At 42.5% G+C, this 27,803-nt stretch overlaps 1 protein-coding gene across 2 annotated transcripts in view; it reads left to right on the top strand.

Annotated features, from left to right (window-relative positions):
- The window catches only part of SUDS3 (SDS3 homolog, SIN3A corepressor complex component), a 34,027-nt gene extending 25,688 nt beyond the window's left edge, over positions 1-8,339 (top strand). Inside the window, exons 9-10 of one of the 2 annotated variants that reach the window (XR_012492556.1) lie at positions 2,130-2,214; positions 4,966-5,015. Coding sequence is in view for 1 of the 2 variants with exons in the window: in XM_019753973.2 (XP_019609532.2) it covers positions 2,130-2,214; positions 4,966-5,064 (184 nt within the window). In the remaining variant the exon portion in view is untranslated. Of the gene's footprint in view, positions 1-2,129; positions 2,215-4,965 lie in introns of both variants that reach the window. The other variant, XM_019753973.2, reaches the window with a different exon arrangement.
- The last annotated feature ends 19,464 nt before the right edge of the window (positions 8,340-27,803 follow it).

The following is a 27,803-nucleotide window of genomic DNA, read 5'->3' as shown; positions in this document are numbered from 1 at the left end:
TAAGTTTTCTTTTTATCCCATCTTTGTTATTTAGGTATTTTCTAGAAAACATTTACTTTCTATTAGGTTGGTGCAAAAGTAATTGCAGTTTTTGTAATTTTAACCTTTTAAGCTGCAATTACTTTTGCACCAACCTAATTATATAAGTAATACCTGTTTATTGTGGGAAAAAGAAAGCTGTGCAATAGAAGGAATACCACTGTTAATTTACATTTTATATTTTTATAAAATTTTAATATACATTTTAATATATAAATTTACCCATTTTGTGTGTGTGTGTGTATGATACACCTAACATGCATATGTCTTATTACAAACACGGGAATATAGTGGACATAGTTGTTTTTCTCTATTTAGTATATTGAGCATGTTTCCGCCCAGTAATATATTTCTACACCATCTCTGTGACCTTCCTTTATTAAAGTATTTAGAAAGTAGTGTCAGAATGACTTGAGGCTAGTTGCCTTTTGTTTTGTTTTTTTATCTCTTTAATAAATCACAGTCCCCATAGAATAACTGTGAATGTTCTCCCCTCTATATTTTTATTTTAACCATTACTCAAGATATTAGTATTAGATGTGGGAGGGAAACTCTAGTTTGAGTTTTGCTGTGAACTAATTCAGCCTTCATGCATTGTGCATTTCAAATCTTGTGATATTACATATTTAGCATAATGAAGGTCCCCTAACCCAGTTTACCAACTAATCTCTGGCCAAAAGCAACTTTGAAGCTGGAACTAAACCAATCTCGCTATTCTAATTGCATTTATGATTCGATTTCTTTTAACGGTGTTTTCAGGAAGTAAATTGACTTGGAAAGCTGAATTGTTAGCTCCTAAGTAGCAGGTTAAAGAGTGCTTAGGACCCAGATTGGAAAAAGCTCATTGTGCGAGGGAAGTACATTCTTTACTGTGATATCTTGGCAGTAGATTATTTCATTATATCAGCAAAATGAAGTCTGCTTTCTTCCCCCACAGAAATAATGGTAAGATTCAGTGCTTTGCTGGGAGATCCATTTTGGTTGCGGTGGAATTTACGAGTTAGTGGGTCTGTTTAGCCAGATCTGTGCAGCCAGAATGAAGCAAAGGTTATGTTCTTGACTGAATAGAGGCTGGCCCAGGCTGGGGCTGCCAGCAGAAGCTCAGCTGGTTTCCAACTCTTATAATTGAGCAGCTGCTCCGTCATCCTGTGGCAGCTGTTGTGCCATTAGGGCTTTGGCCCTGGCTTCCGCACTTTCATCCTTGGCCTTGTCCCTGAACTTGAAGACATGAAGGTGGTCCTGCACTACAGGCCAAGGGAATCGATGCAGGGCTGAAAGGGGAGTGTCTGTCTTGTCTATTCCTTCTAAGCGGCTCTCCTGACTGACCAGGCCACACTGGATATTCTGGTGCATGTCACAACACTCAGAACTTCCCCTAGTTAGTGGTTGCCAGGTGTGATTATTTAATCTCCTTCACTGCAACTGTTGGAAGTTCCTTGACAGCAGGGGCCCTATGGCCTTGCTCACTGTCTGCCTCCAACCTGCAGTGTAGTCAGTGGTACACAGTAAGTGATTAATGAGTGTTTGTTTGTTGAATGAGTGAACAAAGTAAGGGCTGAATTTGGCCTTCCCTCTTGTTGATGACTCATTTGGACAAATAGAAAATAAAAACTAGTAGGACAGTTGTTTAAACCCATCTATTCGTTTTGTCTCCCCAACCTTCTTCAGTGTTTTGGGGTGAAAACAGAGGTTTTACTTGAAAAATTATAATTTACTTTTTGAGCTGGATCATACAGTCCAAATAAAGTAAATAGAGAGTTAATTTCCTAGCCCTATCTTTGACTTCCTTTTTCCCCTCTGCAGAGGGACCAAGAAATATGTTTTAGATTTAGAAGAAGATTAGGAGGTCATCTAATCTAATCTAAGGATGGAAGACTTTAAATTAAACCTGAAATTCAGACTTTTCCTCAAATATAAATTAAGACTCTTTTAATTACATTTTTTTTGTTGTGGTGATGATTTCTTTTTTTCTTCCTTCTTTCCTCCCTTCTTAAAAAAACCTGTGTTTAACAGTATTGTGTTGTGTACTTAAAATTTGTTAAGAGGATAGAAGTGGTTAAGAAAATAAACTTGTGACCTGTTTTTGGCAGGTACCACAAGAGCCAAGCCATCTATTTGGAGTCCAAGGACAACCAGAAACTGAGCTGTGTGATCAGCTCTGTTGGAGCCAATGAGGTAGGGAAAGCAAAATGTGACAAACCTGTAGTGTGAATGTCACCACGAAAGTATGGTGTTACATGTGGGTTAGAGTCTAAAGTCAGTGCTTTCAGGCAGCAATTGCGCATAGGCAAAACACCCTTGAAAATCTTTTTCGTTGTTGACTACAATATACGTGGATTTGTGTTTTCCTTGTGGTATCTGTGAACTCCGTGTACAGTGATTGACTTGGGAACCACCAGCTGGACAACGGGAAAGAACAAAAGGCAAGTCTGTGTGATACCTGCACTCAGATCCTATTGCATTCAGATCCTATTAAATGGAACCTGCCTGGGAAGCATACTCCATCTACGTTTTGTTATTTCTCTAGAACTTTCATGTGTACTACTAGATTGTGCTGTGAGGAGGTAAGGAGCCCCCGGCACAGGGTCTGGCAGTAAGTGGTTAATAAACGGGTGCTGGCCTGATCTGATCCGCATACTACTCCTTGCTGCTGTCTTTCCAATTTGACACGTCCTGTTGTGCCTCTGAACAAGCAGCTGCCAGGCTCATGCCATGAGGTGTTGGTCTCCTCTAGTCACTGATACAGGAAGGGGACTGGTTCTGAAGTCAGCTCAGAGGGTCATGCTTACTGATGATGTGACTGACCTGTGAGTTCGCTGACCCTTCATTAGCGGGTGGCAGCAATGTGTAACTTGTATTGTTAGTAGTTAGAAAAGTTTAAACCTTGAATAGCTGGGATTGGCTGGATCTCCTATCAGTCCACAAATGTCTCAAAGAAGTTGATTTTTGTGTGTCTACGCTCTGTAACTTATTTGTGCCAGTGCACCGCATATCTAATGAAACTGGATTCTGAAATAACTTAAGCCTCTTCTGTTCCCCTAGCTTCCTGAATTGAAAGTGCCCGCAAATGTGACTGGTTTGCAAAATGATTTTTTACTTAGAAATTAGGGAGAGCCTTCCAGATAAATGTACCCATTCTTCTTTGGGCTCAGGATGTGTGTGTCACCTCAAGCCAAGTCAGAACCAGAACAGGGGATGTAATAGACCTGCTGTTCTTCAGCAAGAGGCCTTATGATTTCACAGCAGAGCTCTTGCGCCTGGCTGCGTCGTCTGCTGTACGAAGCATGTGTAACCTCCTAGTTCCTAAACTGAAATAGTGCAGTGTGCTCCTCTGTGACACCTCAAGATTTTTCAGGACAATAGAAATGCAAATTAGATTTTTTTTCTGTCTATGCTGAAGATTGTCACCCTTTGGCATAATAGAGTGTCAGTGAGGTCTGACAAGGAAACAGTGACACTGACATGTCTCCTCAGTGAGACAGAAGCATGCAACTCCAGTAATAGGAAAACATTTCTCACTTGGAAGTATTCCAGCTCATTTTTCAGGTCACATCCTAAATGACACTGGAGCTACTTGGCCTTAGCATAACTTGACTCTGGGCAGATTTTGTGGGTGTGCCTGAGCATATTGGGGACTCCCCAGTTCAGCCCTCCTTGGGGTCTGTTTTCAGTTTAAAATGGTTCTGCAAGGTCCTTTAGAGGTTCAGCTTCATGTGAGATCTGTAATTTTATTTTTAAACCTGTGTGTTTGACTTTAAAGTCTCTCTGTTGCTAAATAATCACAATGAAGAAATTGAGATGAAACTGAGAGTAAGCTTTTTTAAAATCTGAAAACTGAGTGGGGAGACCGAAGATATATCCGTAAACTCATACTTGCATGTATGAGTGTGATGCAGATTTTTTTAAAAAAATTATGCTTTTGGCTCCATCTACTAGCATGTTAATTAAACATGTGAGAGAAGTGGTAAGAAGAGTCAGGGGCTGGGCTGGTGGAGAAGAGCCAGGGGCTTTGATTTCAGGTACCAGGATTCACACGCAGCATGCACCTCAGCCTTGCTCTTCTATATAAGGGGGGCAGTGGCAGTACTTACTTTACTTCTTGGGGGCAGTTGTGATGGTGAGAAGGCTCAGGCTGGTCAGCAGTGTCTGGCACACAGTGAGTGCTCAGCAGCCCCTCGCACAGGTGTGCCAGCTGTCCTTCCCATCCCTGGCTCCACGGATGCCACTTATTGAGAGCACTTGTCAGCTCTGGCAGTCCCCTGCTGCCAGAATTCTTTCTCAATTCTACAGAAGAATGCGTCTGCCTGTAAAATGTAAGACATTTGATACCCTCTGTGGGAGAATGATATGGTCAGGACGGAAGGACTGTCTTAAGCTAATTTAACCTCCTCTTGATCCTAAGTGGGCCTTAGCTCACTCATGGGCATCTTTAAAAATGTTTTTCCTTCTTTTCCTTTCACAACCATTAGCCTTAATTACCAGGAAACCAGAGTATTGAAAGGCTATAATGTGAAAGTTCCTTGGGGTAAGGAAAATATTTCCAAATTTGATTGAAAGTTTAAGTTCATGAATATATGTATCTTGAATGTTGATAGTGCTGTAATCAAACCAAATCAAAAAGAGTCCTTAAGCTCAAGGCCAGAGGGAACCCAATGCCATTGTGCTTTCCATTTTCTTAATCAAAGTTGTGAGAGAGGTGGCTGGGAGAGATGAGTCCAAGGGCTGATGCCAGCTCGCTCCGGCCACCAGAGGCTCCCTGTAGGAAGGCCAGCGGTCCAGAGGCGCTTGGGAAGACCTCCCAAGTAGACAGGAGGAGGATGTCAGTTTCTGCCCACACCGACTGCATGCAAGTGTTTCCATGCTCTGGAAGTTTTACTCCTCAGTTTTAACCTCTCTCCTCCTGTTTCCTTTCCTTCTCCCCTGCAGATCTGGGTGAGGAAGACCAGTGACAGCACCAAGATGAGGATTTACCTGGGCCAGCTTCAGCGTGGGCTCTTTGTGATCCGGCGGAGGTCAGCGGCTTGACTTTCTCCAGTACTCTACTTCCCCTGACCCATTTTCAGGAGTGGTATTTTGTTTCGTTTTCTTCTTACTAGAAAGTGTTTAACTTGGGAATTGCTCCTTGACCTTGGAAAATGGAGAACACGGTGGTGGATTCTGCAAGGCACTTTTGTGGCCAGCCACTTCCATCTTTGTTTTATTCTTTCCTGCCTCGACTTCTTCCAGCCATCAGTCGCCGTGAGACTATACAGGAGTATTGGGAGTTTGATTGACTTATTTCTTTATTTTTTGCCTTGTGTGTGTGCTTTTTAAAGCCTTGTTTGAGTTCAAAGGGACTTCTCTTTTTATTAATTATCTTAAGTTCTTTCTACCGTGAAGAGGAACAGAAAGGGATACACTCTGTGATGCGTTTCATGTTTTAAATCAGATAGTGGAGCACATCACTACTTCTCTTGTTGAGCCCAATTCACTGTTCCCCCAGAAGCTTGGGGCAGAGGGCCTAGAAGAAGGAGATGGATTCTCCTGGCTCGCAGCCTTCTCAGAGAAATAAATACCTTGTGTAACATCTGGCACATGCCATCCATTCCACTGGCTGAACAGACAGAAAAATTTGCCCGGAGGAACTACGTGCACCGAAGTAATTGGGGCTGGGGGAGGGGACGTTTCATATTCATCATGTGCTGAAGATACAGTATTTTAAATTATTTAATGCAAGTGGTTTATTCAAACACATTTGTTCTAGCTCAAGCTGGAACAAGAAGTGGTCATTTCAGACATTTTCATTTGTAATTCACTTCTCTCCCCTGTTCCCAAGTAGGTGAAGTGGTACCTGCTACAGGCTGATTATCTGGGTTGTCTGTTGAAGATGGGGAGGTGAGATTGGTGGTACAATAATCAGTGGTCTACAGACTCTCACTCATAATTCAAATTGCACTCTAGTCACCAATGCCATTATTGCACATTGGCCGTTCCAAACCCATGGAATCTTGTTGTTGGGCCTCCTAGCCTCCCAGGAGGTCTGGCCCAGGTCGAAGACAAAGAAAGCTCTGCTGTGGCTGCCACTAAACCTACACTCTTCTAATGAATCCTTGTGAAACAGCCTCCTCCGCACTCCCCGCTCCCTCCCCCTCATTCCTATAATGAGAAAAATGATTCATTGGGTGGTGGGGTTTTTAATATTGTAGTTGCCACCTGATGATGTTTATAAAGTATTTGGGGTTAGAGCCAGTGTTAGCATCTCTGTGGGCAACCAGTAGACTTTCCGCATCCTAGGAAATCTCTGTAAGTAATTTCTTTGGTCTCCAGGATTCCCGTCGTTGTGTCTCTTGATGAACACACCCCAAAGCAAGTCAGGGGCTGTGATGACAAATAAATCACCTTCTCCAAAGTCCTGACTTCAACAGAGACCAAACCTTACTCAGAGTAAAGACTTGTACAGATAGATTTTTGTTTTAATTTATAATCTATTTTTTTCTCTCATTTTATTTTTTTCCTGGTGTTGGAATCTCACTTAGAAAACAGGATAAAGGATGCTGTTTATCAAAAGTTGCCTGGGCCTTTTGTGTTTTTTCTCTGCCCCGAGTCCCCCATTATTAGGATGTTTACTCCAGGGAACCAAGTCCACAGTAAACGGGACTTCACCTTTTGTTTCTTCTTGGCGGCCTTGGCTGTAAGGGAGACTCTCTTTTGCTTGAATCGTCACTGTGGTGTGTGAAACATCCCATAATATCAGGTAGCTCTTGGTTATCTTCCAGTGCCCGGTGATGGAAATTATCGCGATTTATTTAGTGTGTGTTTCCATCGAAGGTTTTTGCTTTTGTTTTCATGTTTGTCTTAACTTGTCTTCCTAACAATACACCAAAGTTTGTTTTTTTCTGTAAAGGATTGTATTGATAACTGTTGGGGGTTCAGCATCGAAGCAGCAACAAGTTGCCTTTTTCCCTCACATTGTCTGGTGGCACCTTTGTGCTTTTGTGAAGTAAACTATTTGAAGACCAAGGATGGGGCACTTTGGCCTTTTCTGTAAATTTGAGGGTGTTTGAGGCCATGCTTAGGCCTGGTCTCGCCCCGTCACTGCGTCCTGCACCTCAGAAATCTCACAACCCTTAAAATCGTGATCTGGTGAAAATGGAGGAAAAGGCGAAATGGACTTGAGAACACAGCACAGTAAATTATATTCTTGATGCCAGATTTAATTTTTTATTTAGTGACTCTAGAGATGAAAAATCAGCATTTCAACACTCAGGTGTTGACCAGGGTGGAAGGGTCCCCCTTGTTAGGAGGTAGAGGAGCTTTGTGATGGGCAAAGCTAACTATAGGCGAAAAACAGCCTTTGTGATTTGGGATTAAGAGGGGGCTGGCTTTTAGCCCACATGGCCATTCTTATTCCAAAAGGTCTTCGAGCCTCACTAGACCCCAGGGCACCAGATGAATTCCCAGATTCAAACTATTCCCTGCAAGTGATACTTCCAATAAAGCTTGGTCCCGACAGTTCCGATCAAGAACCTGTACATGTGTGATTCTGAGCAAGAACCTCTTACGCGAGGCATTTGCCTCAAGGATTATACACAGTGTTTGCTGAGGATGTGTCCCAATATTTATTTTACCTCCTCTTGGGAGTTTTGTGTGTCTCCTCCTCCCTCCTCCCTCTGTCCCTAAGCCAGTGTCCTCTTGAACAATTTCCCTATTTCTGTAGTCATACCAAAGCCAGGATGTTTGTATTCGTTTGGATACCAGTATTGATGGATGTTCACTACCTAACATAGCTTAATTTTTTTTAGAAAAACTTCTAACTGGGGCCAGTGTAAGATGCCAGAGGCAGATCTACAAATCAAACTACTTGTATTTGTGTGCGAGACCCTGTGTGCAGGATTGGGTGACTTTTCTAAGAGAAATATTGGGGGGGGGTTGGGGGCTGGTTGCATTTTTTTAACCTAACTTGGGGGAAAATCCTATTTTTTACAGTGTTCTCATTTTTTGTTTTTCTATTAGCATTTCCTTTTAGCCTTGAATTTTTACTAAATTTCCTCCTGGTTTAAAAATCTTGTTTCTAATCTGGGAATTTGAAATCTCGGTATTTAATGTTACCCCAATTTTTTCCAAAGAGTTCATACCACTTTAATACCAGAACATGGTGAAAAATGTGCAGCCATTTCAAGCAACTGGTGGGCCTTTTATACAATAACATCATTAACTGGTACCATTAAATGTCCTGAAAGGTGAATGTAAAATGTAAAAAGTATAGGGGTCTTTTTTTTTTTTTTTTTTAAGTAACAATAAACTTTCAGAGAGAAAACCAATACGGATTCTGTGTTATATTCATTGACTTGATAAATGATTGAAATTTAGGTTTTCCCTCCAGTGAATGTGGGGGGAGGAAGCTGGGGAGGCGGAAGGGGTGGCCTAGACATTTGCTCGTTATAAAGAGTAAGATGCGGAATGATGTCAAAGACTAGCTTTCAGTTTTGTAAAGAGCAGTGTAAGGGTGTTGACCCGTAAATGAAGTGGACTGTCTTCTTGTTGGAGAGGATAAAACAGTCCGATTAAAAATTGAGTAAATAAAATTAACCTTAGATAGGGAACCTTGTATTCCTGATTATTCACGTATGGATGCAAAAGCTGGTCAGTGAAGACAGCTGATAGGAATCAAACGGATTCGTTTGACATACGGTGTTGGAGGAAAGCTCTACAGATACCTGGACCGCCAGAAAGACGAACCAGTGGATCCTAGAGCGTTTAGCCTGAAACATCGATGGAGGTAAAAATGACAAAATTGAAGCTGTCCTACTTGGTGCACCTCATGCGAAGGCAGGTTCTGTGGGAAAGACAGCAATGCTGGGAACCATAGAAGGCAGCAGGAAAACAGGAAGCCCAAATAGGAGATGGGCTGAATCCATCCAAGAAGCCACAGGCGCGAATCTGCGGGAGCTGAGCCCGGCTGTTGAGGACAGGACGGTGTGGACGCCACTCATTCAGGGGGTCTCCAGGAGGCGGAGCCAACGGCACAGAGCACAAGAAGAACCTTAAGGTAAAGCTGTGCGATTGAGGAGGGTATTGTTTGTTTGGTACTCTCGAGCAGTACCTCCCATCTTACCCCCAAAATCTTAGCATTTCCACGACTCCCATGGGGTAAATGGATGAGGCTCCGTGCTGCCACAGGTGACTGGCCTGCTGCGCTTATAACCCTTCCTAGGAGGCATTTTCTCACTTAATCTTTGCAATAATCTGTGAAGGTACTAACACTCCGAAGTTTAAGGCTGACTCATTGATATAATCAAACAAGACTTGCTTCTATGAAACCCAGAGCCCAGCACTGTGCCTAGTCATGGTGAGTGCTCTAAATAGTAGGCGGCAAATAGTGTTACTGTAAAATGATGGGCAAAAAAAGGCAGACTGGTTAATAATAATAGCGCCTGTTCCAAGTGCTGGGCTCCTCTCTTGCATTATCTCCTTTAAGCCTCATAAGAACCCTGGAGACAATACACTGTTGTTATTACCCGTTTTCAGAGAAAGCAACAGACTCCTTTAGACACCGAAGGTGGTTCAGTAACTTCGAGGTCAGACACTAAATGGCTGAGTCCAGGTCTTTCAGATTCTAAGCCAGGTTTCCTAACCACTACCCTCTCTAGTCCTTTCCCCTAAACCTTTTTGTTCAAATTACACTCAACATTTTCATCGTTCTCCTTCAGTGCTTCCCTGGGAATTTGTTTTTATCTGCTCTCACCTTGTATACACACATACAGAGCAAATTTTAGAGGTGAAAACACTATTATTTTCTAGGACCCTTTCCCCTGCCGGATAACTCGGGGTTTCTCCCTTGGCAGTAGTGGTGAGAGAGTCACAGTTACAGGCCAAGAAGAGATTGCTTTCCTTTGAAAAGGCATGAGTACAACAGTTCTAAAAAGAAAGGAACCGTTTAGAATACAAAGAGTAATTGGTTTTGATGAAACCTACTTTATCTAATAAGCACATGAGAGCCTTCAGGAGGGAAACACATTATCTGTTATTTTCCAGATCACTTTCTTCTTTCTTACCAGCTGTGAAGTAAGGAGGAAATGTAGGCGCCATTGAACTGGTTTCTAAAAATGTAATTGGAGAGCTGGACATCCTACCTCTTTCTGCTGTCTGGATGTTGGTGGACCTTTTCAGGTCGTGCCTTACTGTGAAGTCACTGGAAGAACACACCAATTCTGTGTCACCTGTTTCCAGCTGCCTGCTCAGCTCCCGCCTGTGTCTAGTTTCCGGGCAGAGGCAGGAATGGAATCAATTTCTGGTCTCTTCCACTAGTGTTAGAGACACCCAAGCCCCATCTTTGGTAAAGCTATTATAAGCACCTTTCCTGCTTTTTAAAAGAAGGCACTAGATGGAATGAGCTAGAAACATGGTCACCGGCTCACTCTCTGTGGACATAATAGCATGATGAGAAGTATATTAGCTTTAGGAACTTACGTGTTAACCAGAAGAGATATTTTAACTGATAACTGATTATTAAGCCAAAAGATACATAGGGTATGTGTAGGAGGGTCCCTAAGGAAGGAAGGTAGATAAGATAGAGCCTAGATACCTACATGCTTACTGCCTCCCCCCATTTTCTCTAATCTGTGTTTGCTCAATTCCCTAAAAGATACAGATCTAGAAAATAACGAAATTTACTTTACCGATAGGGGAAGACCAATAATCAGAATCTTAACGGTTTCTCCCGTTTCTCAGAAGTGGAGACTCAGCAGTGTGTCCTGGTTTTCTGTAGGCTGATGCCCAAATCTGTTGCCGTCACTTCTCTATATGCTAAGGGTGGGGATGGGCAAGGGGTTAAAGTAGGTGACATTGCAGAGCCAGCTAGGATAGCAGTGCCAGTAGGGAATAGGCAGGTACCAAAGGTAACAGCGGCCCTGGCTTGGCAAGCTCCTGCAGATAATCAAGAATCACTGTTATTTCACCATCGATTCTTCTATTCAGCATTTGAGTGTTTGCTGAGATGCACTGTGGCAAAGCAAAGGCTTTGGAATTAGTATGTGAATCTAGCTTTGCTGCTTAAGTAGCTGTGTGACTGTGGGCAATGTGATTTCTGAACCTCAGTTTCTTCATCTGTTAAATAATAGTGTCTACCTCAGAGGGTGGTTTTGAGGGTTGTAATATTAGCACATATAGCAGGTAGGAGTTCTACACGTATTAACTCACTGTATCCTTGTAGTAACCCTATGACATAGGTACTATTCTCGTTTTGTAGTTAAGGAGATTGAGAAGCAGAGGTCAGGTAACTTGTCCAAGGTCACACCGCTAGTACATGGTGAGCCAGGATTCTGAGTCGAGGTGGTCTTCAGAGCCCCTGCTCTCATTCACCATGCTGTCCTGTGAAGTATCCATAGCACAAGACCGGACCATATGCAGTCTGTAGAGACTGTCCCTTCCACTGCTGCTGCCATCTGTTTCCTGTCTTTGGATGTTAGTCTGAGTGCCAAATCTGGAGACCAGAACAATTTCAGGAAGATAGTTTAGTGCCAGCAGACTATGAAGGTAAAGCTACTGGCTTTAGAGCTCATGCTAAGCATCACCTCCTACAAATGGGTTGTGAATACCCAGTGTGCTGGGTTAAGAAGGATTCTGAGGCCCAATTTCAGATAAAGTGGGAAGGAGTGGCTTAATCAATCACTTCTATCTCCCATGGACAAGGAAACCCCCCCCCCCTTTTTTTTTAAAGTTTTACCCCTTCATTTTGAAGATGAAAATATCTGAGGCCCAGAGATGTTAAATGACTTTCCTAAGGTCATGCTGTTAGTAACAGGCGAGCATGTCTAGAACATGTGACAATCATTTGAGTACTGACTTGTGTCAGACTGTGCTGGAAAGCGTGGTAGACAGCCCGCTTTATGACCTGGCTAATTCGTCATCTCAGTGGGTTCATCTTTGCCTCTCTGTGCCTGCAGTAGAGGTGATGGGTGTCCTGAGTTCATAATCCTGGTTCAGCCACTCATGAACCTTGGGACATTTACTTCATATCTGCTTGCTTCAGTGTTAGAGGGCACTCATTTCAGTGTGCCTGGGACTTCTCTGGTTTGGGCATTGAAAGTCTCCTTTTCCAGGAACCCCTTTCAGACTCAGGCAAACTTGGTCAGCCTACTCAGTTTCTTCCTCTGTAACATGGGGATGAGAATTGCCCCTTTTCCAAGGAATTGCTTTGAGGATTTAACTGATTTATTGTGGGGAAAGCACTGAGAAGTAGTGTTTGGGGCATAGTGAGTCCTCAATGCATGTTAGTTGTTTATTGTCCTTATTTTCATTATTACTGGAGCAAAAGAGTCCCTACCACAGAATGGTTTCCCGGAGAGCTTCACTCTCATCCCTAACCAGACAGGGAACCTTCCCGTGATCATCTGGTCACCTGTAGCCAATTGTTGGGGATGTTTTTTTCTTCTACTTGAAATCGCCAATAATTATGAGCTTGAGAATGTGATAGTCACTGCATTTGATTCAAATGACATTTATTGAACATCTGTTGCATGTTAGGTAGTGTTCTAGGCTCTTTTCAGGGATTCAGAGATAAATAAAAGCATGGTTCCTTCCCTCTGGGACAGTAGGGGTGGGCAGTCGTGGTTGTCAGTAGTTCTAGTCAGTGTGATAGGAGCTCCACCCCAGGCCTGGAGAAAGTGGACCTGGGATGCCGGCGAGAGAGACAGTAAGAGCAGCAAGCATTGCATGTGTCTTACCTCATTTATTATTGATTGTAACCCCGGAGGTGGTTATTTCGTATCTGGTGACCTAAGGGTTAGAGAAGTTAAGAAACTTGCCTCAAGTTCAGCCAACTTGATTCCAAAGCAGGTCTTGCAGACCCAAAGTCCACATTCTTATTAACCAGGAATGCTTTACTGGTTCTTCTGAAAGAAAATAAAATTCAGGCTTGGCCTGGAAGCTGGGCAGGCCTTGCCCAGTGTCCATAGCTGGGAATGAGAATTTCACACAGAGGAAATGGCTTGAGCTGAAATAAAGGACAGAGGTGGGAGAGTGGAGGGCATGTTTAAAAAGTCAAATAAAGGTGTGTGTTCAACCATAAAACTGGACGAATGAGATCTGAGCTTTAAAAGCAGCGTGTTCCCCAGCCCACTGTCTTTTGTTCTTCCACACCTTGGGCTCACCTTCCTTTCCTTTCTGTCTTCCTCCTCTCTTCTCCCTTTCCCCTGGCCCACTCTGTTCCCTCCGTCTCCCCCTTTTATAGCGCCAGTGCAGTGGCTCGTGGCAGTCCTGCAGTGACGCTTTTCAATTTCACACTTACATGCTCCTGAAAGTATTCGTAAACTAACTCGTATGTAAAACCAATAAAGGGCAACAACACACATTTCTGTTAGATAGTAATTTTGTTGGATTCCTTTCTGCTGTGATCATTCTTCCTGCAAACTTGGTGCTCTGACCTTACCAGGGATCCCGGCATGATGGGGCCCTGTGGACATCTCAGGAATGAGTCAGGGCTCCCATTTGTTGAGTACTTATTGTGTACCTGGGCGAGTGCTAACTACTTCTTATACATTATTTAAGACACTCAACAACCATATGATGTGCGTCTTAATGATTCCCATTTTACAGATGAGGAAATTGAGGCTCAGAGGAGGTAAGAGTGTTCACCTCTGACCACATTACACGCTTCTGTTTGCCATTGGCTTCCACCATCCTGACATAGACGGCCAGAGTATAAAGGGTGCTTAGTTGTCATCTGAGCCAACCCCCTCCATTTTTCACATATGAAACAGACACTGAGAAGGGAAGGGACGTCCACATCTGTTTAATGGTAGAGCAGGAGCTAGCATCCAGGTCTTGGCAACTCTGAATCCAGTGATTGAGAAGAATTCCAGCTGAAGGACATGGGTTTGAAGTTCAATCCTGCAGCTTCCAAGCTGTGTGACCTTAGGCAGGTCACATAGCCTCTCTGGGCTCTAGTTTCCTCATGTAGAAACAGGATAATGATAGTAGCTACCTTAGAGGTTTATTGTGAGGATTAAATGAGGTAATGCAAGCAAAGCAGCCAGAATGATGACCCTCCTGCTTGAAACAGGCCTTAGGTCTAGTTCTTTCCCCACATTGCCGGCTGCGCTTGTTAGAGGCCATTGTTATTTCAGGAGTTGTCTGCCCCACCTGCTCAGGTCCCATCTTGCCTTGAGGCTATACCCATAGCAACCTTCCAAGGGTACCCAGGCCCAAGGGCAAGCCAACTGAAGCCACTAGCCACACACCTTGAAACCAAGGACAGGCACCTGTACAGGCTCTGTCTTTATTGATACCGCACTAGAGAAGAGTTTCAATTGCTGCCCCCTGGCAGTGCTGAGAAAGCTACTGGACTGAGCTGGGGAGGGCAGGGACTGGATCTATCCCCCCCCCCCAAATTCCTCAAATCCCCAGGGATTAGTAATACTGTAGGCACACATTAAATGCCTATCGAATGAATAAATGGGTGGCTATTGCTTCATCATTGCTCATTGTAGCAGCAAAATCTCTTTCTAAGATCAAAGTAATACATGTGCAGTTTAGAAAGTCAAAGGATTCTACAAAGTTGGGTACAAAATACAGTAGTTCTCTGCTTTCTCTCTCATTTCCCCTCCCAGAAACAACTATTTCATCTCTTTTAGCTGATTATTTTGATATTTAACTTCTGTCTATAATATAGATATTTATGCTAATGCTAGATATTCCAGTTGTGGGCATTGTCTGTTAAATTCCCACTGTGGAAATCACCCCCTACTCCCCCAATATAGTTATTTCCTAATTTTGATTACATCAGTATTCAGTGTTTACATTATTAAGACTATGATAAACGCTAGTCACAGCTGGGGCACATTGTAAACTATGATTGCATTTCTTTTCCTTGACAGGGTTCCCCCCAGGAATTAATAACTGTCGTGTTGTTTTTTCTCATTTTTGTTGTTTGCTTGGTTTTCTATGTACTTGCTAGGAATTCGACCTCACACCCTTCACCAAGTGACTAAATTCACCCCCAAGACATTCAGATACACCAGGCATTCCATTGATGTCAACAGTCTGAGAAAGCCTCCTTCCTGGGGATCCCTGACTTGCTCCACTCTGGACTGGTTTGCCCTCTCCATCCCGGCCTGGCACACAGCTGTCCCTCTGGGGTCTCCCTTCACCACCATATTGGAGCTCTTCTTTACCCCTCTGTAGGTTTTTTGTTTTTTTTTTAAAATTTATTTTATTAAATTTATTGGGTTTGATCCCCCAGTTTTTGTTTCTCTTGTCTTTGTGTTTCTCCCCCATTTTGGTAAAACACATTTTGCAGTAATTTACCAAGCAGGATTGAAAATACTTTTATACCATTCCCTTCGTTGATAGTTTGGCTGATAAAACCATATTTTTAATTCCCAGAATTTAGGCCCAGGCGTTTCCAGAATTGAAAAGGCTCACTTAGCAGACTGCATTTCAACCAGCCTCTCCCTCCCTTCACCTCCACATCCAGAGTTTCCTCATCCTGCTCCTTCATTATTCTCAGCTTTCTCCACTGTCAGTTTTAAGATTCAGGTTTTTAAAAAATTTTACTTTCCGGCTTCTAAAATTTGGTTGTTTCCTCCTCCAATGGTCTGTTCCTTGTGATGGGTTTAATTCTAGCTTGGAAATAATTTTCCCTCAAGATTTTGAAGGCATCGTCTATTGCTTTCTAGCTTCCAACACTGCCCTTGAGAAGTCTGAAGCCATTCTGATGCAATCTTTAATCTGACTTAATAATTCTTTAATCTGACTTAAAAACAATTTCCCCTGCTTTGTTGAGATATAATTGACAGGTAATATTGTGTAAGTTTCAGTGTACAGCATGTTGGATGTGTGTATATATTGTGATGCGATTACGATAATAAGGTTAGTTAACATCCATTGCCTCAATAGATACCGTTTTGTGTGTGTGTGGTGAGAACTTTTAAGATCTACTCTTTAGCAACTTTCTAGTATACACGACTGTATTGTTAACTCGAGTCACCCTGCTGCCCATTACATCCCCAGCATTTATTTATCTTACAACTGGAAGTTTGTACTCGCTGACCATCTTTCCCCATTTCCCTCTTTTCTCTGCCCCAACAACCACTAATCTCTTTGTTTCTATGAGTTCATTTTTTTCAGATTCCACATATAAGTGAGAAGATCATATAGTATTTGTCTTTCTCTGACTTATGTCACTTAGCCTAATGCCCTCAAGGTTCATTAATATTGTTGCAAATAGTGGGATCGTATGCTTTTTATGACTGAATAATATTCCATTGTGTATATAGGTACTGCATTTTCTTTATCCATTAATCCGTCAACAGATGCTAAGGTTTTTTTTTTCCATGTCTTGGCTATTGAATAATGCTGCTATGAACATGGGGTGCAGATATCGCTTCGAGATGGTGATTTCATCTCCTTTGGATATATACCCAGAACTGGGAATGCTAGGTTATATGGTAGTTCTATTTTTGTTTTTTTGAGGAACCTCCATACTGTTTTCCATAGCAGCTATACCAATTTGTTTTCTCACCAACAGTGCACAAGGGTTCCCCTTTCTTCACATTCTCTCCAACGCTTGTTGTATCTTGTATTTTTGATAATAGCCATTCTAACAGGTGTGAGGTGATTATCTCATTGTGGTTTTGGCTTTCCTGATAATTAGTGATCTTGAAAACCTTTTCATGTACTTGTCGGCCAGTTGTACATCTTCTTTGGTGATCTGACTTTAACATCTCTGCATTCCTGGTATTCTGAAAGTTAATGGTGATAGACCTTGGTGTGGGCCCATTGTGCTAAGCATTTAGTGGGCCTTTTCAGTTCTGGAAACGTATGTCCTTACATTCTGAAAATTACAACACACACATGCACATACACGTATGCTACATGGATGTGGTGGCTGGCCTCCAAGATGGCCCCAGTGATCCTGGCCTCCTGACGGTCATACCCTTATGCAGTCTGCTTTCAAACTTGGACCAGGGTTGGGCTCTGACCAGTAGCATATGGGATCTGACAGTTAAGTTCACAAACTTGTTGCAACGATGTTGCTAACTGTTTTTAGTATCAGAGGGATTACTCATGAATTTGTACCAACTGGACAAACAGTTAACCAAGTTTACTATTTGGAAGTGCTGAAAAGGCTGCGTGAAAAAGTTAGACAACTTGAACTTTTTGCCAACAATTCATGTCTTTCACATCACGACAATGCACCAGCTCACACGGCACTGTCTGGGAGGGAGTTTTCAGCCAGTAAACAAATAACTGTATTGGAGCATCCTCCCTACTCACCTGATCTGGCCCCCCAGGACTTCTTTCTTTACCCAAAGATAAAGGAAATATTGAAAGGAAGACATTTGGATGACATTCAGGGCAACAAGGGTAATACGATGACAGCTCTGATGGCCATTCCAGAAAAAGAGTTCCAGAATTGCTTGGAAGGGTGGACTAGGCTCTGGTGTCAGTGCATAGCTTCCCAAGGGCAGTACATCAAAGGTGAGCAGAGTGATATTCAGCAATGAGGTATGTAGCACTTTTTCTAGGATGGGTTTGCGAACTTAATTGTTAGACCTTGTGCAATAAAAGTCATAGTAAATTTGCTTCTGAGATTGGGTATAAAAGACATAGTGGCTTCTGTTTTGGTCTCTCTCTCTTTCTCTTGGATCACTTGCTTTGGGGGAAGCCAGCTACCGTGTGAAGGAGTCCTGTGGGGAGGCCCTTGTGGCAAGGAACTGAGACCTGCCAGCAGCTGGCAAGGAACTGAGGCTTCTGCTGATAAACATGAAGAAAATCCTCCAGCCCAGTTTAGCCTTCAGATGAGACTGTAGCCCTGCTGACAGCTTAACTGCAACCTCGTGGAATACCCTGTACCAGAACTGCCCCCCTAAGCTGCTCCCAGATTGCTGACCCTCAGAAACTGGGGAAGAGAATAAATGTTTGTAATTACTCATGCAAACTGCTGAGTAAGTGTGACAATTGGTTATGTAGTAATAGGTAACTAACGTAATAGATGATCTTCTCCCCTCCATTTTCTCTGTTCTTTCAGTCGGGGATCTTTGTTACTTGGATAGTAGACTTTAACAGTCTTCAAATTTTCTTTGATGTCCTATTTTCGATTTCTATCTTTTTACTTTGTTTAGGAAGATTTCCTTACGTTTATTTTCTGAAGTTTCTCTTGAGTTTCACTTTTGCTCTTTCATTTTGAAAAATTTGTTTTTCTAAGAGCTATGTTCATGTTTTAAGTTTTCATCCCCTCTTAAAAAAGTGGTATCCTATTCTGGAGGCCTTTAGTACAGAGACCTCCTGTGTTACCTTCTCTGGAGAAGACATCTCCAGTCTTTTGCCAGGTTGGGATCGGGGCACTCTTGCTGCCTGAAGTAGGGAAGCAGATCTGGGGAACTGACAGCTGCTTAAACTGAATTTCAGCCGGTCCCACTGCATTCCCCTTCTTTTCTAGAGCCACCTTTATTATGTGCTGCTAATTTATGATTCTCAGCTTGGCTTAAGATTTTGTTGTTTTTTTCAATCTACATTCAGCTTCTACAATTTGGTTTTTCCTCACCTGGTCTCTCCATTTTGCTAGGTTTAAGTCATATAATAATAATAAAAAGAAACCCAGATACTTTTATAGTTGCTTTAGTGGGATTTCACGGAACAGAGTAAAACAGGTGTGTCCATTTTACCTCAACCCTTTATGCTTCACCTGCCCCCACCTCTCTCTGGGACTTTCTGTGACTCCATCCAGTCTCTTGCTCATTGAGACACTGAAGGGGAGATTGGCTTTCTCACAGTCACTGTGGGTCCGAGGTCGCCGTCTGTGAGTAACTGTAGTGGGAACATGAGTAGATCATTGCCAAATAGTCATCCCGTCCTTACTTATTGCGAAGCTACCGGTTTGTGCCTGAAGACATGCCAGTGGCCTCAATTTAACTGCAGACTTGGGCTTCAGAGCTGAGTGTCAAGATGGAAGACAAGGAATTTCCATACATGCTCCTGGAGGGGCCCAATATGTGTATGACACAGTACCTGTGGGTTCACGTGCATATATGTGCACATAACTCACATCTTCAAGATGAACCTTCTTGCCAAACAAAACCCACCTTTGGACTGGGGGTGAATTGAGAACCATGAAAAATGTTTACCCTCAAGTATGTTAAATATTCATGTCTTCAAAGCAAAGCTGTTGGGAAGACTAAGCCACCTGGAACACAGCTGTGGTGGTACCGTGAGGCATCTTGAAAAATCAGACTCTCATGCAGGGCTGGGAAGAAAACTCAGAGGTGACCTAGCCCAGCCCCCTGCTGCCCACCGTATGTAATAAATGTCAGTTCCATTATTAGCAAGATCAGATTAATATTTAGAGAGGGTAGTACTATCTTACCAGCTCGAAGATAATTATATTTTGGGCTATACAACTTTTTTTGAGGTAACACATTCCATGTATTTACTATCTATCCATCTTCATGAGATAGGGTTTTAGAAATGGCGATCATGTGGCACATTCATCACTCCTCTCCCCGCTTGTACCTGTGGCAGACATTACTAATCAATCATGGCCCTCATTTTCTCTAGGTTCACATGTGAGATCTCAGAATCCTTTTCCATACAGTGCTCCTTGCAGCCACTAGCAATTGGTAGGTTGGGGTGGCAGACACACCAGATGAAACATATAAGCCGTTTCTGGTTGGATCATTTATCACCAATCTTAGTTGAACATGGTCCAGTTCCCATTAATTGACCCAGAAATGACCTAAGCATGGTCCATCCAGAGCAGACCATGGTAGAATTTTGGCTTTTGTAGCCTAAAATCACTAGTGATTTTATTTTTCTGTGTCACCTCCCATGATTTTCCTGAGTTTTGTTTTAAATTCCAAGGGTTTAAGTGCTTATGCAGTTGGTTTCTTCAACTGAATAGCACACTGTATCCCATCGCATTTCATCATCTTTTCATTCTAAACTAGGGGTCAGCAAACCATGTACCACAGGCCAAATCCAGGCTGCCACCTGTTTTTACAAATAAAATTTTACTGGAACACAGCTACACCCATAAGTATATTGTCCATGACTGTTGTCACACTAAAAGGGCAGAGTTGAGTGGTTGCAACAGAGACTGGCCCAAAAAGCTGAAAATATTTACTATTCGCCCTTTAGAGAGAAAGTTTCCTGACCTGGTTCTGAATGATCATTCAAGCCTCTTTTGGCTCTGAGCTATTATCCAATATTTATCTCCATGGTATATTCAACTCTTTTACTAACCCACTTAGTTATACTTTTCTCCAGCCCACATTTCTCCATTATACTCAGGGTTCTCCTGAGCAAAAGTGACCCGTTGCCATTCAGATGTGTTGATAATAACACTCCCTACTATTTGTTGAGCACTTACTATAGTCCAGGCAGTGCTAAACCCTCTACGTAAATTACGTGAATAAAAGTAAGCAAATGGCTTGGCTTAGTGCCTGGCATAGGGTACGTTCCCTATTATTTTTAATTTTTACAATAGCCCTGTGAAGGAGTAGGTATTATTAAAGAGTTTAACTTATTCAGGGTAGCCAAGCTGGTAAGTGGTAGAACTAGATTGCAACTCAGGACTGAATCTAAAACTTGTGATCTTTCCATTAAACTTTGTTATCTGTTTCTACTAAATTTTCCTGATTTACTAGTCTAGTAATTTGTCATGTAATTAGAATAATGGAATACACACACACATATACATAAATACACATGTAGAGCTATACGATATATATATACATACATGTATTTTAAATGTGTATACGCTTGTATGTGTGTGATGTAATGTATTATCTCAGATCCTCCTAATAAATATAAGTTAGATATTGTTCCCATTTTACAAATGAAGAAACTAAGGCTGAGAGTACAGATAGTAAGCTGTTTGTTGGCACACTTCTAAGTTGGTATGATTCAAAAAACTTTATGCTGCAACGCTACGATACACAACCATGCTATGTGGGTGAGCTGATTCACCAGTTTCTACAATACACATTTGTGGAGCACCCACGCTGTACAGGGTACTATGCTCAATCCGTGATATATTTTTTTCTGTGGTGAATTCCTTTTCTAAGTGCTCACAAACTGTCAAGTTGTCTAATGTTTGCTTTTAATTTAAGGTACTTGGTAACAGATATTTGGGGTTGCATGCTCAACTCTTCCAAAAAAAAAATCTAAGATGTTGTTTTGTACCTCAATTTCCACATCTATGAAATGGGAAAGAAAATGTCTGTGTGTACGTCTTCCAATTTTCTATGCTTATGAGACTTCAAACGGAGTTTACATTGAATGGAGGCTGCAAGGTGGAAGTCTGTGGGTAGGACGCAATGCACAGATGTTCTCTTTGGCTTACACAGTGAATTGTAAGAAATTGAATAAATTAAGATATTTTAAAATTGAGAGATTTTTGAGCTTCTCCTGAGTTATCAGATAACTTTGCAAGACTGACTTTGTTGTCCTACGTGGACAGAAGGGCTGCAGTACAAGCTTCTCCCTTTAGACAGAGCACATGCTTTCCTGGTAATCAGTCCCCATCATATACCTAGTATCTCCCCAGCACTGAAGCCTTGTCAGTTGCTGTTTAAAATGTCCCATTGTAGTCATTTACTTTGCCCTCTGATTTGCAGCTTCCACATTCAAGCAGGAGAGATTTCAGCTGGGTATAAGAACAAACACCATCTACGAGGTGAATTGTGCTTTGTGACCATTTGAACTGAATTGGTAGAAAACCTTAGCTCTCTTATTCTATGTATTTTAAAGGAACTCATCTTTAAATCAGAACAGGACATGTAAAATAAGAATAAATGAAAGAAAACCTATTTTTAATACATGCATATGTAATAATAGACTGTGATACCCACCTACTTATTGAGGGCAAAGTGTTACCTCTGTAAAGTTATGGGGGAATCATAATTATGTTCAAAGCCCAGCTTAGGCTCACTGAGAAGCAAACTGGTACCTTAGACAGCACCATGTCTTTGGCGTGGGTTTGTTCTGCAGCGGAAATACTGTATTTAGTGCACTCTTACATTCAAACTCACTCTGGACTCATTTTTTAAATGGATGTCACTCCTATAAAGGGGAACAGTAAATAAGGGAATGGGTAGCTACCAAAACGTTTATTCTTCAGGACATTTTAATTATTTCCTTTATGTGCTTTTTTGGGTTTATTTACTGCTTATTTTAAAGGACTGGATGGTGGCTGTGGGTTATTTCTTCTTCCTGAAAGCTACAAAACATTTGTTCTTTGCTTTCTGCACTGCTGTTTCAATAATGCCTGTTACCTAGTGAGTGGTCAGTAATGCTCATAGAATGAATGCTTGCCCCTCCTGTGGTGACATTTACAGTTGCTCATCTCAGTCACAAAAAGCATGGTCCTAATGGGAAAGGGGTAGAGCGTTTGATCCTTTTCTGGAAAGTGTTTTGTTTGGGCTTTCTGAAATAGGCTGCGTTACCTCCCCCTGCCAGCTTTGTTCACAAGGGGAAATGAGTGACATAAGAGAACCAGATCTACCATTGTGCCTCACTCCTGACACACACACACCCCACAATGCAATAATGCAATTCAAAGTGTACGCCCCACAAAATACACAGCACATATCATCAGCACCAAAATCATGCCTTGAGTCCAGGTCTTTGCTCAGACTTCACATTTCACAAGCCCTTCTTTGGCAGCAAATTGGACAGCAATTAGGTCTCAGGGGGCCGAGCCGAAACCTCCATCCTCGACCACACCGCTCTATGTTAATATCATTTCTCCTTCAGGCTCTTAGCACTTACTCTCTGTACTACTCACTTGGCAAGTAATCAGCCACTTCTCTCGTTCTGTTATTTAAAGCTGGTATTTACACTTGCCTGTGTTGGTTTCTTTCTCTCTCCAGTGGATCATATGCAAATTGAGCATTAAGCAATAAGGAAAGGTCGTTATTAGCATGGTTCCCTGGACAGTGAGTCTTAGTTTACCCCCAAAGCTTGCTGTGAGGCGAGATTTGGGTCTAGTTAGTTTATTTGGGAGGTGATTCCATGGAACTCAGTGAGGGAGTAGGAAAGTGAGACAGCAAAGGAAGAGAGAAAAAGATGTGACAGACAGTGGGTTACCACTGTGGGCAAAGGGGCACACACCTGCTGGGGACCTTTTAAGATACTGTGGTCAACAGACATGTCATACAAGCCACATGTGTAATTTACAGTTTTCTGGTAGCCACGTGAAAGAAGCAAAGAGAAACAGATGCAATTCATACTGTATTTCATTTAACTCAGTAGATCCAAAATAGCATTTCAGTATATAATCAATATAAAAATTATGTGTTAGTTGATTGAAGATCTCTGGGTTCCTGCCATGACAGCCTTTTCACCTGAGTTTTGGTCTGAGCATTAAGGACTGCTGTATGTGGTTGTACAGATCGAGCATGTCAATCTAGAGGGCACCACGTCCCTAAGCTTTCATAGACTGTAATAGGTGTGACATCCCTAAAGTTGTGCAGTGCCCAACCTGCACAACTCCTCCTGGAACAGCTGTCAGCCTCCTACTTCTTGATTATTACTATGCTCATCCCTTTGGTGAAGGAATAAAGGAGTGTTAGAGCAGACATATTTGCTTGGGCTTACGTAGCTACAACATTCTATCCTTTAAGGGTCACTAAACATTCTGAGCACCTGACGCCATTTCCTCGGAGGCCAGCATCATGAGTAATCAGGCAAAGCCAGCACCTCCAGGGCCCTGCAATCACTCTGAAGGAGTCAGCTTCACGCTCGCTGCTAATTTTACCTTGCAATCTGCAGAGAGTACCAGTGAGTTTTTGCCAAGCACCCTTGCGGACATGACTTACAAGGGGCTCGCCCAGGTTGGGGCTGGGAGCTGGGAAAGAGCCATGTCTGTGGCCCAGAGCTTCGTCCCCAGGGATAGGCTTCCCGCTCCCCCTTACCTAGGCCCTTCTTTCTCCACTGGTCTTCCTCACCTCGGTCACCCACAAGGTATGTGTCTGACTGCAGGAGTCAGTGAACTCCAGATGCCGAAATTCAGTTGCTCAGTCTGCATTATTTCATTCCTTTTCCATTTGTTCCTCTGTGGTGGGCAACTAACCATGCAAGTAGAATCAAATTGGTCTGATTGGTAGCCTCTAGAAAAAAATAATCACAGCAGTTTGCAGGAAGGAAGTCACGGAAAGAATTGAATACAGAATTGGAAAGCAACTCAGCAATCAAGCGCTCCTGCCATTTCCTGTTACAGATGGTGAGAGGAGCATCTGAGAGGTTGAGGAGCTCATTCAGGGTCACACAGCACATTAGCGGCAGAGGATTTCGCTTCCTTCGTGGAAGAAACTCTTATCTACGTCCTCCGCTGCATTGTGTCTGCACACAGTTTGCATTCAGCAAATGTTTGTGGAATGAACTGAGGCATTTTTATAATGTCCACATTACCGCGAGGCCAAAAATACATATTTTTCATGTATCCGTGTAGTGCGCCTTTGTTGATTTTGTGAACCCAGCATCCATTACCCTTCCCGCTTAGAGCACATCCCTCCCCCAGGATGGGGAAGCCTTGTGATCCATGGATGGCTCATCAGAGCATTCCATTCTCCTAGCCACAGTGATTGCTTCAACAACTGACATGTGACCCAAGCCAGACCAATCATGAGAACTCAGCTTCGGGCCTTTCTTTTGGCCATGACCTCACCAACAGGAGAAGGAAGTCAATAAAGAGGAAAGCAGAACTGAGAGCAGGAGAAGGCAAGGCCAAGTTCTGGTGATGGCATTTGACCACCAATATCTGTGTATATCTAAAGCCAGTGCCCCTGGGATTTTTTTAATTATGTGAGGTAATAATCCATTCTTAAAAAAATACAGTTAGATTTTTATCATTTGCATCTGAAACCAAATGACAAGTAAATTCACTTTGAAGCACCGGTCAACAACCTGTAGATTGGTTTGTACCCTCAGCATCTCCTATTGTCTGGATGTTCACCCTCCCATGAGCTCATGGAAGGTGGTTCCTCTCCAGCCTTAGGGGGTAAACTTGAACCATCCTAGACTTAGTGATTTTATTGTCTGTGCCAGTGATTGCTGTCAGCATGAACAGGTGATGGATGCGACCCTGATGAATGAGACTCCTAGGGAAGTTTGCTGCCTGGATTCTGGAATAGGTTTTCCTCTTGGCTACAGAGAGATCAGCTGCCCTTTCCTGCCTTTGTACATGGCTGTGTGAGGATGTGATGACCAGATCTGCAGCAATCAGCTTAAGACCACGAGGAGACAAGTCTGAGGATAGGAGCCAGCGTGCCAAGGGTGGTAAAGCAGAGAGATGGAAAAAGCCCGGCACGTGCCCTGTGCCATTGAATTCTAGACCTCATTATTCCCAGACTTTTAAAAATTGGAGATGTCATGATTTCTTTAAGCCACTGTTCATTTGGCATCCTGTTATTTGCAGCCCAAAGCATCTTGATTAAAATAACTACTTTTTAAAAAATGTGAAATACAACTTTATTCTGATTCCAAACGAAAAGGAATGGGAATGTTTTTAAAATAACTATGTTTAAAAAAATGTTTTCAGCACAGAAGAGAAGTGAGAACTTTGAATGAAATATTACAGGGAAGACCAATTTGTAAAATAATTAAATGAGGGGTTGCCTTAGCAGAAGGGGGATGTGCTAAAACCTTGCCCCTTGTGCTAAAATATTGGACCCCGATATTTTCCCCTGTGACAGGCCCCAAGTTTCCTCTGCAATCCTGTGACTCTCCAGAACCTAGTCTGAAGACTGGCCCATAGGCTTACTTTTTCACTAGAACAAGGCTTCGCAGTCTTGGCATTATTGATATGTGGGGACATAATTTTCTGTGTGGGGACCGTCCTGTGCATATAGGAGGCTGAGCAGCATCGCTGGCCTCTGCCCACTAGAGGCCAGTAGCAGCCTGTCTCCAGTCATGACAACTGAAAATGTTTCCAGACACTGTCAAATGTTGCTTAGATGGGTAAAATCATCTCTAGTTGAGAACCACTAAATCAGAATTACTCACTTCTCAACTATTTCAGAGCCATAAGTTTGCGACATTGTTGGGACGGTGTCGAGATATCACTGAAAACAAATGAGTGACAGAAAAATGAGATGGAGAGGATGTGGAGAAATTGGAATTCTTGTACATTGCTGCTGGGCATGTAAAATGGTACAGCCTCTGTGGAAAGCAATTTGATGTTTCTTTAAAAAGTTAATCATGGAATTACCATGTAATCCAGCAATTCTATTCCTCGGTATGTGCCCCAAAGAATGGAAAGCCGGGCCTCCAAACAGATATTTGCCCATTAATGTTCATAGCAGCCTTACTCACAATAACCAAAAGGCGGAAACAACGCATGTGTCTGTCCGTTGACAGATGAATGGATAAGTAAAATGTCATCTCTGCATATGTACCATGGAATGAGCTTCAGCTATAAAAAGGAACAGAGTCCCAATACATGCTACCATTTGGATGGACCTTGAAAACATGATGCTAAATGAACTAAGCCAGACACAAAAGGACAAATACTATATGATTCCACTTACATGAGGGACCTAGAAAAGGAAAATTCCCAGAGGCAGGAAACAGCGTAGAGGTGATCACGGCCTGGGAGAAGGGAGAACTGGGAATCACTGTTTAATGCATACAGAGTTTCAAAATGGGGTGATGGAAAATTTTGGAACCAGATAGGGGTTATGGTTGCACAACATTGTGATTCTAATTAATGCCATCAAATTGTATGCTTAAATCTGGTTAAAATAGCAAATGTTATGGGTTTTTTTTTTTTTTTTACCACATTAAAAGGTAAAAACCTCTAAATGAGTTAATGTCAGAAACTTTTGCCAAGGCCGGCAGCGTTTGATATGATGCATTACCATGATGCTGGAGCATATGATAGAACATCTGAAGGAGTAGCTGGACTTGCAGACTCTGTTCTGGTCACTGAGATTCGAGTCTGCAGAGCTCTAAGACATCCGTTATAGGTTCCGTCAAGTACTTGCCACGTACCAGGCTCTCTCTGTACAAAGGTCTTTGCAGAAATCATCTCATTTAACTCTCACAACCAGCCTACAAAGTGGGTTCTCAGATCGCCGCATAATATATGTGAATAAACTGAGACTCAGAGAAAGGGGTAGAGCCAGTATTCAACCAAACCCAGGGAGCCAGATTCCATATGGAGCCCATGCTTTTAACAATTTTGCTAAGGTTTGGAGCCAAAATGCTTCAGTTTGGATTAAAAAAACCCATTTTGAGTATTTACTTAAACAGTAATAAAGGAGAAATGAAGTAGTTCGTGGCTACCAAGCAGCTATGGTCTTTCTTACCACACAGTAAAAGAAAACAAAACAAACCTCAGCTTCTACAGAGGATGTGTTTTTCTCTGAACGATGTCAAAATAGATCAGAGGAGCCCTTTTCCTAGGAGGAAGGCTTAAGCACCTGGGCTTTTCAGTGGGTCAGGGTGCTCCTGAGATGTGAATTTTGTTTCCTGCTCCGCTTAGATGACTATATTCAAATTTTCTTGTCTCTCCTTCTGCCTTATGGGGAGGTGGATTGTGGCACTTGATGGTTTAATCTGTGCAATCTCTAGACAAAACATGTCTCTACTTTGCTGCCAGGAAAATGTTAATTTATTCTGCTTCTGGATCGAGAGAGGTAAATGAAGTGATTGGCAATGCTGTGTGTGTGTGTGTGTGTGTGTGTGTGTGTGTGTGTGCATACGCGCATGCACATGTGTCAACTCACAGGGATCTGTGTGAAGAGATGCAAATGGACCTCCAATTTAGGGATTTTAGGGAAGTG

Source organism: Rhinolophus sinicus, linkage group LG16 (genome assembly GCF_036562045.2).
Source record: "Rhinolophus sinicus isolate RSC01 linkage group LG16, ASM3656204v1, whole genome shotgun sequence".
NCBI classification, from domain to species: Eukaryota; Metazoa; Chordata; class Mammalia; order Chiroptera; family Rhinolophidae; genus Rhinolophus; species Rhinolophus sinicus.
The sequence above is the reverse complement of the archived record's forward strand: the minus strand, read 5'-3'. Positions and strand labels throughout refer to the sequence as shown.